The sequence below is a fragment of the Gadus morhua genome, chromosome 23, assembly GCF_902167405.1.
Source record: "Gadus morhua chromosome 23, gadMor3.0, whole genome shotgun sequence".
NCBI lineage: Eukaryota > Metazoa > Chordata > Actinopteri > Gadiformes > Gadidae > Gadus > Gadus morhua.
In genome coordinates, this window is record NC_044070.1 from 7,018,756 (window position 1) to 7,030,741 (window position 11,986).

Genomic DNA, 11,986 nt, shown 5'->3' on the forward strand with positions numbered 1-11,986 from the left:
GGTGTGGTGTGCAATCTCGTGCTTGACAAGCCAGTAAAGGCATTTAAAACCACCAATTATGGCCTCATGCTCCATGTTGACAGTCGGTTGAAATGCCTCAATGATTGACAGACCTAATTAAGAAATATTCAATAAGTTGTATAATAAATTATTAATAATAATAATTATTATTATTATAAAAGAAATAAAATATTCTTAGTTTGTTAATTCATTTATCATTTAGAAACACTTACTTTTGCTGGTTTTGGCTGTGATGGCCACACATGCAGGGTGGTTCTTGGACGTCATGTGCTGATCCAAGGCATCACGTCTATAGTTCGTGCATGGGATTTCTATGAATGGCCTTTGAGTAGGGCCGCGTGTTGCTGATTGACGGTTAGATCTACATATTCTGCAGAACATCCCTAGGAATGACGCATTGACTCGTGATTTAATAAGCCCTACAATGTTATAATCAAAATATTAATTAATTAATAATAAATAAATAAAACTCACCGTGTTCGGTATGATACAGCCAACTGGCGTATTTTTGGTCCATAGCCCACTCCGTGTTCCATCCACTAACTCTGTGTTTAAAGGATTGCTGTGGATCCGGGGGTGGGGGGGGGGGGGGAGGTGGAGGAGGTGGTGCCGACGACGGCGAAGTTGGCCTGCTTCTTTGCATAAAGAAGCCCAAAATTTTGGGCTGTCTTTTGCCATCCATTGAGCTAGGCTATATTGGCCTATTGCAAGATAAAACCATGTGCACAGGTACGGTTTCAATAACTGTAGCCTATGTTTTCAACTTTTTTTAAATTCGAACGTAAAGTTAAGTTTATTCTTGAATTTAAGAGTATTCTTGAATTTGAGAGTTAAGGTTAATAATGATCTTACCTTGTTGCTTTAAGCCGGTTTTTAAGAAAAAATCAAGCTGATGGTTGATTGACAGTTTGTGGAAGATGACAGTTTGTGATGTCGGATTCCGTTCAAATTAACCACCTATTCATTGTGGACGGCAATCAGGTGCGCATGCGCACCTGATTCTGTATGATTTAAAATGTACGCAAATAAGCATAATTCTTTGTGCCTTTTTTACGTAAATGGTATGCCACATAAGCCTTTACGTTACATATCATTCATGGACCAATTAAAATCGAGATATTACTAGACATTTACGCAGCTTAGGCCACTATGCTCATTCACGTTGCGTTACCGCCGCAGATTTTTAAGTCAACATTGCAGCTGCCGTGTCCGTGCCCGCAGATATTTCAGACTGGAGGTCACTGGATTACAATCGTATTGCTTATTTCTACAGCCAGGGAGTCAGATTGGTGAGTCAGAAACTTTTTTGGGGTTTATTTAATAATAAAGTTGGATGAATTGATACCGAGTGCAATCCATTCTGCATTTTACATTCAATTGAGCAGTTGTGTTTTCATTGTTACTGACGGACAAACCTAAGCTCTGCAATGTGGATAAATGGTTACATTCTGAAGCTGGACAGGTCCATGGGGCATATGCTACTGGTACTTTATCTATTAAGATAAAGTTTATGGAGTGGAGTTGCCATCAGTTATGCTGTAGTCCTACATAATGATGAATGCTGTCTTTTATTTTTAAGTTGAATAGAAGTAGTACCGGTAGTTTGAATCGGCAAAGGTTTGACTTGTTGCCTTACGTTTTTTCGGCCCTCGGTGTGAGGGAGGGGTCCGTTAAGTCGATGGATGCGATGTTTAATCATTTAGTCCAAACTACAGTAGGCTACGGGCAAACCTGAAGTCACCGTCGTGACATTTCATATACGTCCTGTCTGTGTGTGTGTGTGTGTGTGTGTGTGTGTGTGTGTGTGTGTGTGTGTGTGTGTGTGTGAAAGGGAGGAACTTATTTGAAATCGGCCGTGCGTGCCTGTTTGTTTATTGTTTTTGATTTAACAATATATAGGTTTAGAGAAATCTGGCTTTCAGAACTCAGTGCCTACCCACTCACTGACCTCACCGCACGTCACTGGCGGTAGATTGACAGGTGACTATGATAGACTATGCAACAATATATTCAACCACCAGATGTCGCCGTCTCAATTACACTCAAAAAACTTGATTGGCACGACTAATGTTGTAAACAGTATTGCCTGAGTATTACGAATGCCATTTTTATTTATTTATTTTTTAACTTTTTTTTTTTTTTTTTTTTCAATACATTGGTAGTCAAGGCGGGGCCCTAGTCTTGTTAAGGCGGCCGCCTTAACAAGATAGTGCTGGGGGAAACCCTGAGGTCTATCAACACTGTACTGCATCTACTTCATGTTTATTTAAATTTTTCAATTCCAATATTGTTGTTATTAATATTGTGGCGACCGTGGGTGTGGTCGCTGAGTTCAGGGTGCCGCAAGTGTCATGAAAATAAACACCTAAGCTGTAATACTTGCACATAGCCACAAGGGAGCAGGACCAAACATATAAGCTGTAATAACTGCACATAGCCACAAGGGAAGAAGGACCAAACATATAAACTGTAATAACTGCTCATGGCCACAAGATGGCAGCATCATCACACATGAGGAAGCCGGAAGCAGGCTCTAATATCATAGCCACCAGAGCATGTACTACGTCATATAGGCCACGCCTACTATACATAGGAGCAGGCGCGTGCCCCAGAGTCATATCGTTATACAACAGGTTAATAATCTCTAAATAATTTGAAAACATCCAAAGTAAATAAATGCCTTTAGTTTTTTTTTCCAGATGTACAAATAACCAGAATAAGAAGACACAGCCAATAATGAGTTTAAACTAAAAAAGCCAGCAAGGGGAACTGTTTCACTCCCCCCCCCCCCCCCCCCCCCCCCCACAGCAATTCTAAACCTTTGACTGGTCTTGTCTCTCTCCAGGGGGTCCGTCCTCAATGGTGAGCCGTAGATGCTCTCCCATTGGGTGCTCCTGTGTCTCCAGGGCCTGCCGGAGCTTCTCCCAGAACAGGTCTGGGTGTGCGTCTGCGCGGGACCAGCTCAGGTAGGTTTTTCTCTTCAGGAGCCTCCTCATGCGGTAGTACGGAGACAGCTGCTGCATGGGTATGTCCTCCAGAAACACCAGGATCAGCACGTCCTTCTGCTCGTCAAACAGACGGAAGCTGGGGAATGGAAACAGGGAGAATGGTTGAATGTGAGCGGATTAACCTTCAGGGGAAGGTTGGGCTGGGCTCATGCCCCTATGAAGACCTCATTGTACCCCTGGGCACCCGCCCTCACCCAACACTGCATCAACCATACCTAGCATCCACATGGTTGTATTGGTCCATACTTGCTTACCATACTCAAGTATTCCTTCTGATCATCTGGACTTTAATGGAGCTGAGTGCTGTAGCAGGGAGCATGTTTCCACTGTTGAATTGGACTGCTAGTGTAATAGAGTGACAGATGCCCGATGGGTTTACCTTACTACTGAGGCCTTAAAGCTGGTGTAAATATGATTTGAGAGTTACAAAGAGAGCAGAAAAAAAAGATTTTGAAGCAATATTCTTCTCCCCCCGCCTTCCTACATTTCTCCACCAAAGGTGTTGCATTTGAAGTACCTGTGATTCATAGCCAATATGGATTCCCAAAACCAGTCGCGACAAAGATACCCCAATTGGTCAGAAATAAGCCGGGAGTGCCCTAAACCACTCCCTATGCATGTAAACTAGGGCAATGGATGCATGTAAACTCCGGGTTCTTACCTTGCCAGCTGGATCTCTCTGGAGCACCATTCACTCTGCAGGTAATCGCGACTGACCACACAGATGGTTTTCCGGCTGCCATAGATGGAGTCTGTAATGTTTTCCATGATTGGTTTGCCTGAAAAGCATTGGTTATTTACAATACATTATTCATGATTTTATATTATTATTATTATACATTGTCTAAACTCTGTTATAATATATTTAGCTTTTCCAGCCGTGTGGGTCCATTCTCGCAATAGCCAAACGGCCGTTGCTTAAGATCAGGTAGGTTAGTCAGTTAGCTCAGATCCAGCAGAGCGACCTTTTTTTTCAGAGCTTCTTGGATGAGACAGCACAGAGCCTTGGCCAGAAACCAAATGCTTCCTCAAGCAACACGATTGGTTGAAACAAATTAATCTAAAGAAAGTGAAACACACCGTTCTTGATCTCGTCTTCCATCAGACTTACGATATAAGTAAAAAGTCTGATTAGTGAGACCACTGAGTCAGTCAGTGTTAGCCATTTTTTAACCATAGTTTACGTGCTAACGACTGTAACATTGTTACTGTCATTAGCCCTTCTGTTCTGTAAGCATTTTTCTTCTGGAGCCAAAACCACTGATTAAAAATATAAGTGGATAAAACTAGATATAATGACTTGGTTTATGGTCTAAACACTAAAGTGACATTTTCGTGCTTTGATAATGAGTTAGAAATAAACGTATAAAATTGGTTTTCATGTGAATAATGCAAAATGTCGTTTAAATTATTTATATTTCAACAAATCATAATATTCTGTGAATCTAAGAGATTTACTTTGAATGTGTTCAAACTAACCATTGCTTATAGTTTTATATTTCATGAATGTAAGTTCTTGCCCAATTATCCGTGTATAGGTCACAAGTTTGTGAGAAAGATTCATAAAATATAAAACCTACCAACAAACTAAGAAAATGCAGGAGCCGTCGCTGTTGGTACAAAAAAATAAGATTATCTTTCTTTTGAAACTGCTCCTGCATTGAACTACACAATGCAATGCGGTTGTCTTTCAATCTGCAAAGAAATTATAAATATAAAGCCAGAGCAGCCTTGGAATGAATACAAATAGGTCAAATACACAATGTCAGAAAGGGTGTATATATAATAATATAATAATCTGCGAGTAGTGCGGATTCAAACTAAATCTGTTCAAATTAGAACCCTGTTTTGAGCCACATTCGATTTTTTATATTGGACCTACAGAAGAGTGCGAGTGAGTAGAATATAACCAGTTGACATGAGACAAGATACAAAGCCCCACAATCCTCTAGTTGGACAGGTTACTTCACAGACCACTCCTACTCTTACAGGGCGAAAAATGGCATCAAGTCAGGAATGAGATTTTGAAATGGATAAATGTGATGGGGAGAGGCAAGAATTTAAGGTTGAAGAATGGGAGGAAAAGAAGTGGGAGGAGGGATGATATGATTCATTTGTCTTATTTTATTTGTGGTTTTGATAGTAAGGACCAGTCAATTGACCTGTCCACCAATGCCACCAATGCAATAAAGGAGCAATTTAAAGGAGCAAGTAAGTTACATATAAATATAGTCTTTCGGCTTCATTTTAAACAAAATGGAAGCAACTGTCCCATATTTCTAAATGCATTTGAAGTAGACATTAGCTGCGCTTCCATCCCCCAGATTTTTTGCAAATTTTCAGATATCGATTCAGTAAACGGTGATGGAAACACAAAAATTCAAACAAAAATCCTCTAATTCGCAAAAACGTTTATCCGCTCGCTTGAGTTGGTTTTTGAGGAATGCGAAAGAGAGTAAATGCTCAAAATGGGAGATGGTAACACACTTTTCTAAACAGCTGTGATGTAGCGAACATTGAACAAACAGGACTGACGACGTCCTTCAGATTTCCGCATAACGACCGGCCATAGCAACCCTGCCGACGACAACTTGTATATATTTTAAGCATTTGTATCCATAGACATCCTATGATATAGAATGTCTATGTTTGCATATCCTTTCATTAAACCGTGTCCATTAATCCCTGATATATGGAAGCCTACGAAGTAATTCCAGTCAATTGTCTGTTCAGCCTTCAAAACGGTAAATTGTTAAAAATGAATTAAACTGTAAACAGACAACGTGGTTATAAGCTATAGACCCTGGAGTATCAGTGTTATAAAGGCTGCGATAATAATAGATGCATGTGGACCGCTGAAGAGGCAAAACTTTTCCTTGCTCTCATCGAAGAAAAAAACATTATTTTAGATGGAAAACAACGCATTTCCACAATATATCAGGAAGAGAGGATGTTATCAAAATGATACGACAAGCCCTGGAATGTGTGTAGTTTGCCGCTCCAACCACTTGATGGAAATGCACCTAATTGAATTTCTTTTTTGCAAACTTTCTAAAGATTGACGCTATAGGACAGTGATCATGATTTGTCTCAATATCAGAATAACAACAATGGGTCAAATAGAAATGGCTGGTGGAATTGCCATAAAGTAGGTCTGTATATGCAGTGCAAGCTTGTCCAGGCCCTGAAAGTCAGGATGTAGGCTATGAATCTGAATGAATAGTAGGTAAATAGGTAGTGGCCATCCCCAAAATGCACCAGAATACAGGAAATCTAATCTGTTGAATTCAATATTTTTTATTGGGGGGGGATAACGACAGACCCCCTGTCTATTACTGTGCCCAACCATCATTTTTGATCACCATCCGCCACCGTATCTAATAGCATATCCACTGGCATGTACGATATATGAAATAGTGTAGGCTACCATGTATGCTAATGGAGGTGCAGAGGGTGTTCAGGATAGGGCTCCTCACCTGGCTGGAAGTCTCGGTGGTGCAGACACAGTCTCCAGCCCTGCTCATCCTCCAGCTTGGGCAGCAGCTCCCCCAGCACCCAGCCCTCGTCGTTTGCGTTGTAGGAGACGAAGGCGTCGTATTGATGAGCACGCTTGTCCTTGTGCTTTGAGTTGTAGAGGAATGCCAGCATGAGGTAGTACGTGTAGACCAGATGCCATTGCAGGAAATGTTTGGTGAAGGAGACTGCTATGGTCATGATGACCGCGCATGCCGTGCAAATATAACAGATGAAGCCAATGTCTACTGTACAGGATTCAACGTCAATCTCCAAAAGTTTTTTTCCTTTGAGGTCTGGAGGGTAGTTGCATTCAAAGTTGTACGCATCATACACTTGTGTTTGATTGTTGTTTTTAACCCATTTGAGGAACCATGCGTTGTCACAGTTACAGGTGAAGCTATTACCCTGCATATCCAGGTATACAAGTGTTGACAGAGACTGCATCACTGGTTCTCTAATCACAGAAAATGCATTCTTCCTCACCTGCAAGAAATCCAGCTCTGTGAGGTGGGCAAGGAGCAGAAAATCGAGAGACCTCAGGTTTAACCGTGAAATGTAAAGACTTTTAAGTTTTTGAATCGGGGAAAATAAATTGTCTGGAAGGTCTGTGAAATCATTTGAGCTCATATAAAGCTTATTCAAATTAGGAGTATAGTTGAAGGTGAGTGGGTGTAGGGATGTAAGTTGCATACTTCTGATATTGAGTACCGAAAGATTTGTCAGGCCTTTGAGAAAGTTTTGAGGTAGGGCGCTCTTAAGTCGCCTGCGTTGAGTTGAAATAAGCAATGATTCCAGTTGTGAAAGCTCAGCAAATGGTGGATATTCAATAGGCTCTTCCGATCTATATTTAAGGTGATTGGTCATCAAATTCAATTTCTGCAAAGCTTTCAAGTCACTAAAAGTACCGTTGTGAATTTCCTCTATTTCATTTGATTCAAGATTAAGATTTGTAAGATTGGACAATCCATTAAAGTTCCCCTTTTTAAGTTCTTTTAATTTATTTCCTTGTAATGACAGTATCTTGAGGGAATTCAAATCTTTAAATTCTCCCTGATCTAGATCTATGAGTTGATTGTTAAACAAGTAAAGCTCTTGGAGTTTTGGCATGTTTTTTTGGAAGGCACCGTTTAATTGATAAATGTTGTTGTTTTGCAACCATAAGTGCTTTAAATTGACCAAATCTTTGAAAACACATTCCTTTAGATTCAAGAGATGATTTTCATTTAGCTGAAGAATTCTGAGACAGGTCATATTGGCCAAATCATAACAGCCAAGAACATTGATGTTATTGAAGCTTAGATCCAGTTTTGAGATTTCAGTTTTCCTTATGGCATAGGGGACCGATGTTAGACGGTTAGACTTCAATATTAAAATGTTAAGCTTCCTAAGAGATTGAAATGAATTGTCAGAGATGTCAGTTATCTCATTCGTCCCCAAGTCCAATATGTTAAGATTAGTACACAAGTGCAGCATGTCTGATCTAATAACTTTGATGCTGTTATTTCGGACTTCAAGAGAGGTCAGCGATGGAATTTTGCAGGAAATTTTGATGAGAACCCGCAGGTTGTTATTCATATGGTTTAACTTCAGATACATCAGTGAGGAGTTAAATGTCTCTAGAACTTCCTGAAATCCTAAGGAGGAGTGAACCCCACTGATATCTAGTTTGGACACGCCACTAAGGTACGATGTGTTGTTCACCTCCCAGACGATACCATTCTTCATACCACCTTCAAGGTTCAATAATTTGAGGTTGGGAAAGATATGTGCAGTGAGGCTAAAGACCATAAGCTGATTTTGAGACAAATCAAGTGAAACAAGTTCTGTAGACGTATTTGACAGCTCCCATGAATGAAAATTGCAAATTTTGTTTGCTGGAATGTTCAGGATTTGTAAATGTGGTGTATGATTCAAGATGTTCGCTAAGTTCCGCAGTTTGTTATGGCCTAGGTCCAAAAATGTAAGCTTGCTCAGAGACTTGAAAGAGGCCGGTGCTAATGTTTGGATGTTATTGAAAGACAGACGCAATTCTGTGAGATTGACTAAGCCATCAAACATACCCTCCTCTAGCTTACAAAGCCTATTGCTGTTTAAATTCAACACCTCTAGAGACATTTGAACAAAAAAAGTGCCAGATTCAATTATGGAGATAGAGTTGCATTTCAGGTTTAAGCGCAACAGATTTGGTAAATTTTTCAAATCTGCATTATTTAGTTTAGAAATGTTGTTTTGAGACAGGTCTATACTTGTGACTATTAGTGGAATGTCATTTGGAAATGCATTGAAACTATTCTTCTGACAGATGGCCTGTGTGGTCCTTGTGACCCTGCAATCCTTCAGCATGTAACCAGCAGCTGGAGAAATAAAACTGTTCAGATTCAAAAGGAAACATAATATTCCAAATGAACACAAACTAATTCCCCTTATTGGCATCGCCATTTCCGTTTTCATTCCAGCACACAAAGAACTTTCTTAATGTTGGTCATTTCCAAGGCAATGGATCTCCAGTCCTACCAAGTGGATCTTTGATTTTGTTCGTCAATTTCTTTCAGTCCGAGGGATCCGAAAAATCTGTCAAACAGACACACAAAGGTACACAGACAGCGGTCATTACAATCTGCTTTTGATATTCTGGAATTAAAACATGTGTCTTATATCCAACCCGGTTAGAATGGGTTCCCCCAGCCCATTCTACCGGCGATATGAATTCGCCCTGCAGAGGAGAAGAGCAATTCTTTCTGCTTCTGATACGCTTTTGCGGGAGCCAATCACCAAGCTGGCTTTTCCCCCTGGTGCACTATTGGCTGGTTTAACACAATGATGACAGGGAAGCGACGGCAGGCATCCAATTGTGTACAGATTCATTATAGGCCCGTCGATCACGCCTCTTGTGCTGAAGAAAATGAAAGCAGCCTCCCCTGACCAACGTGCTTACTACGATTGAGCTTGGTCTGGCAATAGCCAGATACCGGTTTGTAGCCAGGCTACAACTCGGTATCACACGATCTATTGAATCGTGTCCCAGAGCACGATTGTCCGACTTGTTTCGTTATACACAGAACAAAATGTAAACCAATGCATTCTAAATGGGAGCGTTTCTCTGACTTTTTCGTGCTACACAGAACGAAATGTAAACCCATGTATTTTGAATCGGAGTGTTTCTCAGGAGAGAGAGAGAGAGAGAGTCCTCAATAACTGAAACAAATTATTTGTGCTCCACAAAACAAAATGCAAACCAACGCATTTTGAATGGAAGCGTTTCCCAGACAATTTTCGTGCTCCACAGAACGAAACGAGAGAGAGGGACATTTATCAAAAAAAATAATTATGAAACGTATAAAAATATCTGGAATGAAAGAAAGGAAATCCCCAACCCCAGAGGGAAGAAACCTTGAGAAAGAATACCCTACAGGAGAGGGTTACCAATTCAAAGGACGGTTTGGAGTGCAAGGTGCGAAATGGGCAGATATAAAATGGTAGTATAAAACAATAGAGCAGAGTTAAAGATGCTTTAACCTTCCTCTATGTTAAAGGATCTGGTATACATACAGTATGTTTTATAACCATGTAAAGCATGAAAGTATGTTAGACTGCATGTCTTATCTACAAGCACGCACCTTTGAGCTAAATTTGCAGTTTAACATACATACTACTACTGTTGTTCCTGCATCTTGGCTCGGTTGTCATGGTAGAAAACATAAGCCGTGCGCAAGGAAAGTGTTTCCTCATTGGTCAAACGTTTTCTACCAAATATATTCTATTACTGTCCTTCTCAACACACTCTGATCTCACTAAAATGCTAGCAGCACGAAATCAAGGGATATTTAGGCTACGTTTACATGATGATGGTCTGAACAGAAGACGCAAAAGTGGCGTTGCGTCTCCACTTTTTAATCTGCGTTTAGACAAGCGTTTTCGGGAGGAAATCTGCGTGCATATGGTGACGCAAAAGTGTGTGTAATTCGATTGGGTATGCATGCCATGTCTGAGCGCATGCGTAGAATCTTCCTGCTTCTCTTATCCGCGCCACGAAAACCAAAAAAGATCCTTCTCTGTTCAGTAATACTATCTGTACATATCCTGTACATTTCGTGGAAAGACTCCTGTAATTGTATTAGAGTACCCAGAGCAGCTTGAAGGTCCGACGCATGGGAATAATCAAATAATACTGGAGGGTGGTTTCAGTTTTTTTGCGTTTTTAGGCCCCAAAAATGGCATCACCATCTAAACGAAAGGCACTTCCGATCAAATATTTTGTCGTTTTTACCCGCAAGCGTCCTTGTGTAAACCAAAAAAAACAAACGATTAATTGCGGTTAATCGCGAGTTAACTATGACAATGATGCGATTAATCACGATTAAATATTTGAATCGCTTGACCGCACATATATATATATATAAATATATGATTTTCAACTGGTCTGATCTCTCCTCTCCAACGGTTTCTTATAATGATGATTATAATCTTCCAGTGTTTCCCCCAGCACTATGTTGTTAAGGCGGCCGCCTTATCAACAATAGGGCCCCGCCTTGACTACCAATGTATATAAAATAAATAAAAAAATTATCAAAAATATTTTTTTTTTTTAAATTATTATGCATTAACAAAGTAGAAAACTCTCGTAGGGAAAGAAAACATACTTCCATCAGGTGTAAAAATAAAGATCAATAATGCATCGGTGTTCACAACAATGGTCGTGACATCAAGCTTTTTTAATTGAATTTAACCAGGGAGACCCCCCCCCCCCCCCCCCCCCCCCCCGCTCCTTGACCACCTTGACTAAGACATTTACTGGGGGAAACACTGATCTTCATTATAAAAGCCTTTAAATTTTCATGATAAATTTGTAACAATATAGTCCAAACTCAACATAGGATTGAAATGTTAATATGTTAATTTCCCTTTTGCAGAAAAGTATGTTATGCTAGAGTTTTAACTATATTGTAGTGAAACAAAGCTTTTCGTGCAAACCAAAGTTTGATTAAGTTAAACACTTACATACCCAACAATCCAAATTCCGCAAAAACAAATGTTTCTCGATGTATTCTCCTTCCTGATGCGTATGGCAACTCACATAATGTGTTTTTGCCAAAAGCTGGTTTGCAATGGCTTTTTTTGTGTGATATATTGGGCTATAAATGAGGAAGCAAAAGGGTGTAGTCAAATTAAGTAAGAAAAGGGTAATTATCTAAAGGGAACTGACACTACATATCGTTTCCTCATCCTCCATCATCCTTGAAGGTTAAACACGTTGATGATAAACGGGAAACATTTGTTTTTGCGGAATTTGGATTGTCTCTTTATTGTCTGGGGTGGGATGTAGGATGCAGTGTGGGTTGTGTTGTGACGGATACCAGATTGCCAGGTTGTATTTAGTTGGCAATACCTGTAAGCGGGCCTTAATGCAAAAGATAAGGACGTCCTCGCCAATGGTCGTGTTT

General features: G+C 40.2%; 1 protein-coding gene across 5 annotated transcripts; it reads right to left on the bottom strand.

Moving 5' to 3' along the window:
* Window positions 1-1,889: 1,889 nt before the first annotated feature.
* LOC115537185 (toll-like receptor 13) lies at window positions 1,890-11,699 on the bottom strand. 5 transcript variants are annotated; one of them, XM_030348903.1, is made up of 5 exons: window positions 11,548-11,664; window positions 9,060-9,116; window positions 6,506-6,650; window positions 3,691-3,808; window positions 1,890-3,105 (listed from the first exon to the last, which is right to left on the bottom strand). In XM_030348903.1, exons 4-5 carry the CDS (start codon window positions 3,795-3,797, stop codon window positions 2,835-2,837), a joined length of 378 nt encoding a protein of 125 aa, XP_030204763.1. In that variant the 5' UTR covers window positions 3,798-3,808; window positions 6,506-6,650; window positions 9,060-9,116; window positions 11,548-11,664; the 3' UTR covers window positions 1,890-2,834. The 5 variants fall into 5 exon arrangements, with proteins under 5 accessions (XP_030204763.1, XP_030204764.1, XP_030204761.1 ...); XM_030348904.1 differs by having other exon boundaries at window positions 11,544-11,664; XM_030348901.1 differs by having other exon boundaries at window positions 6,506-9,116; window positions 11,548-11,699.
* Between the last annotated feature and the right edge of the window lie 287 nt (window positions 11,700-11,986).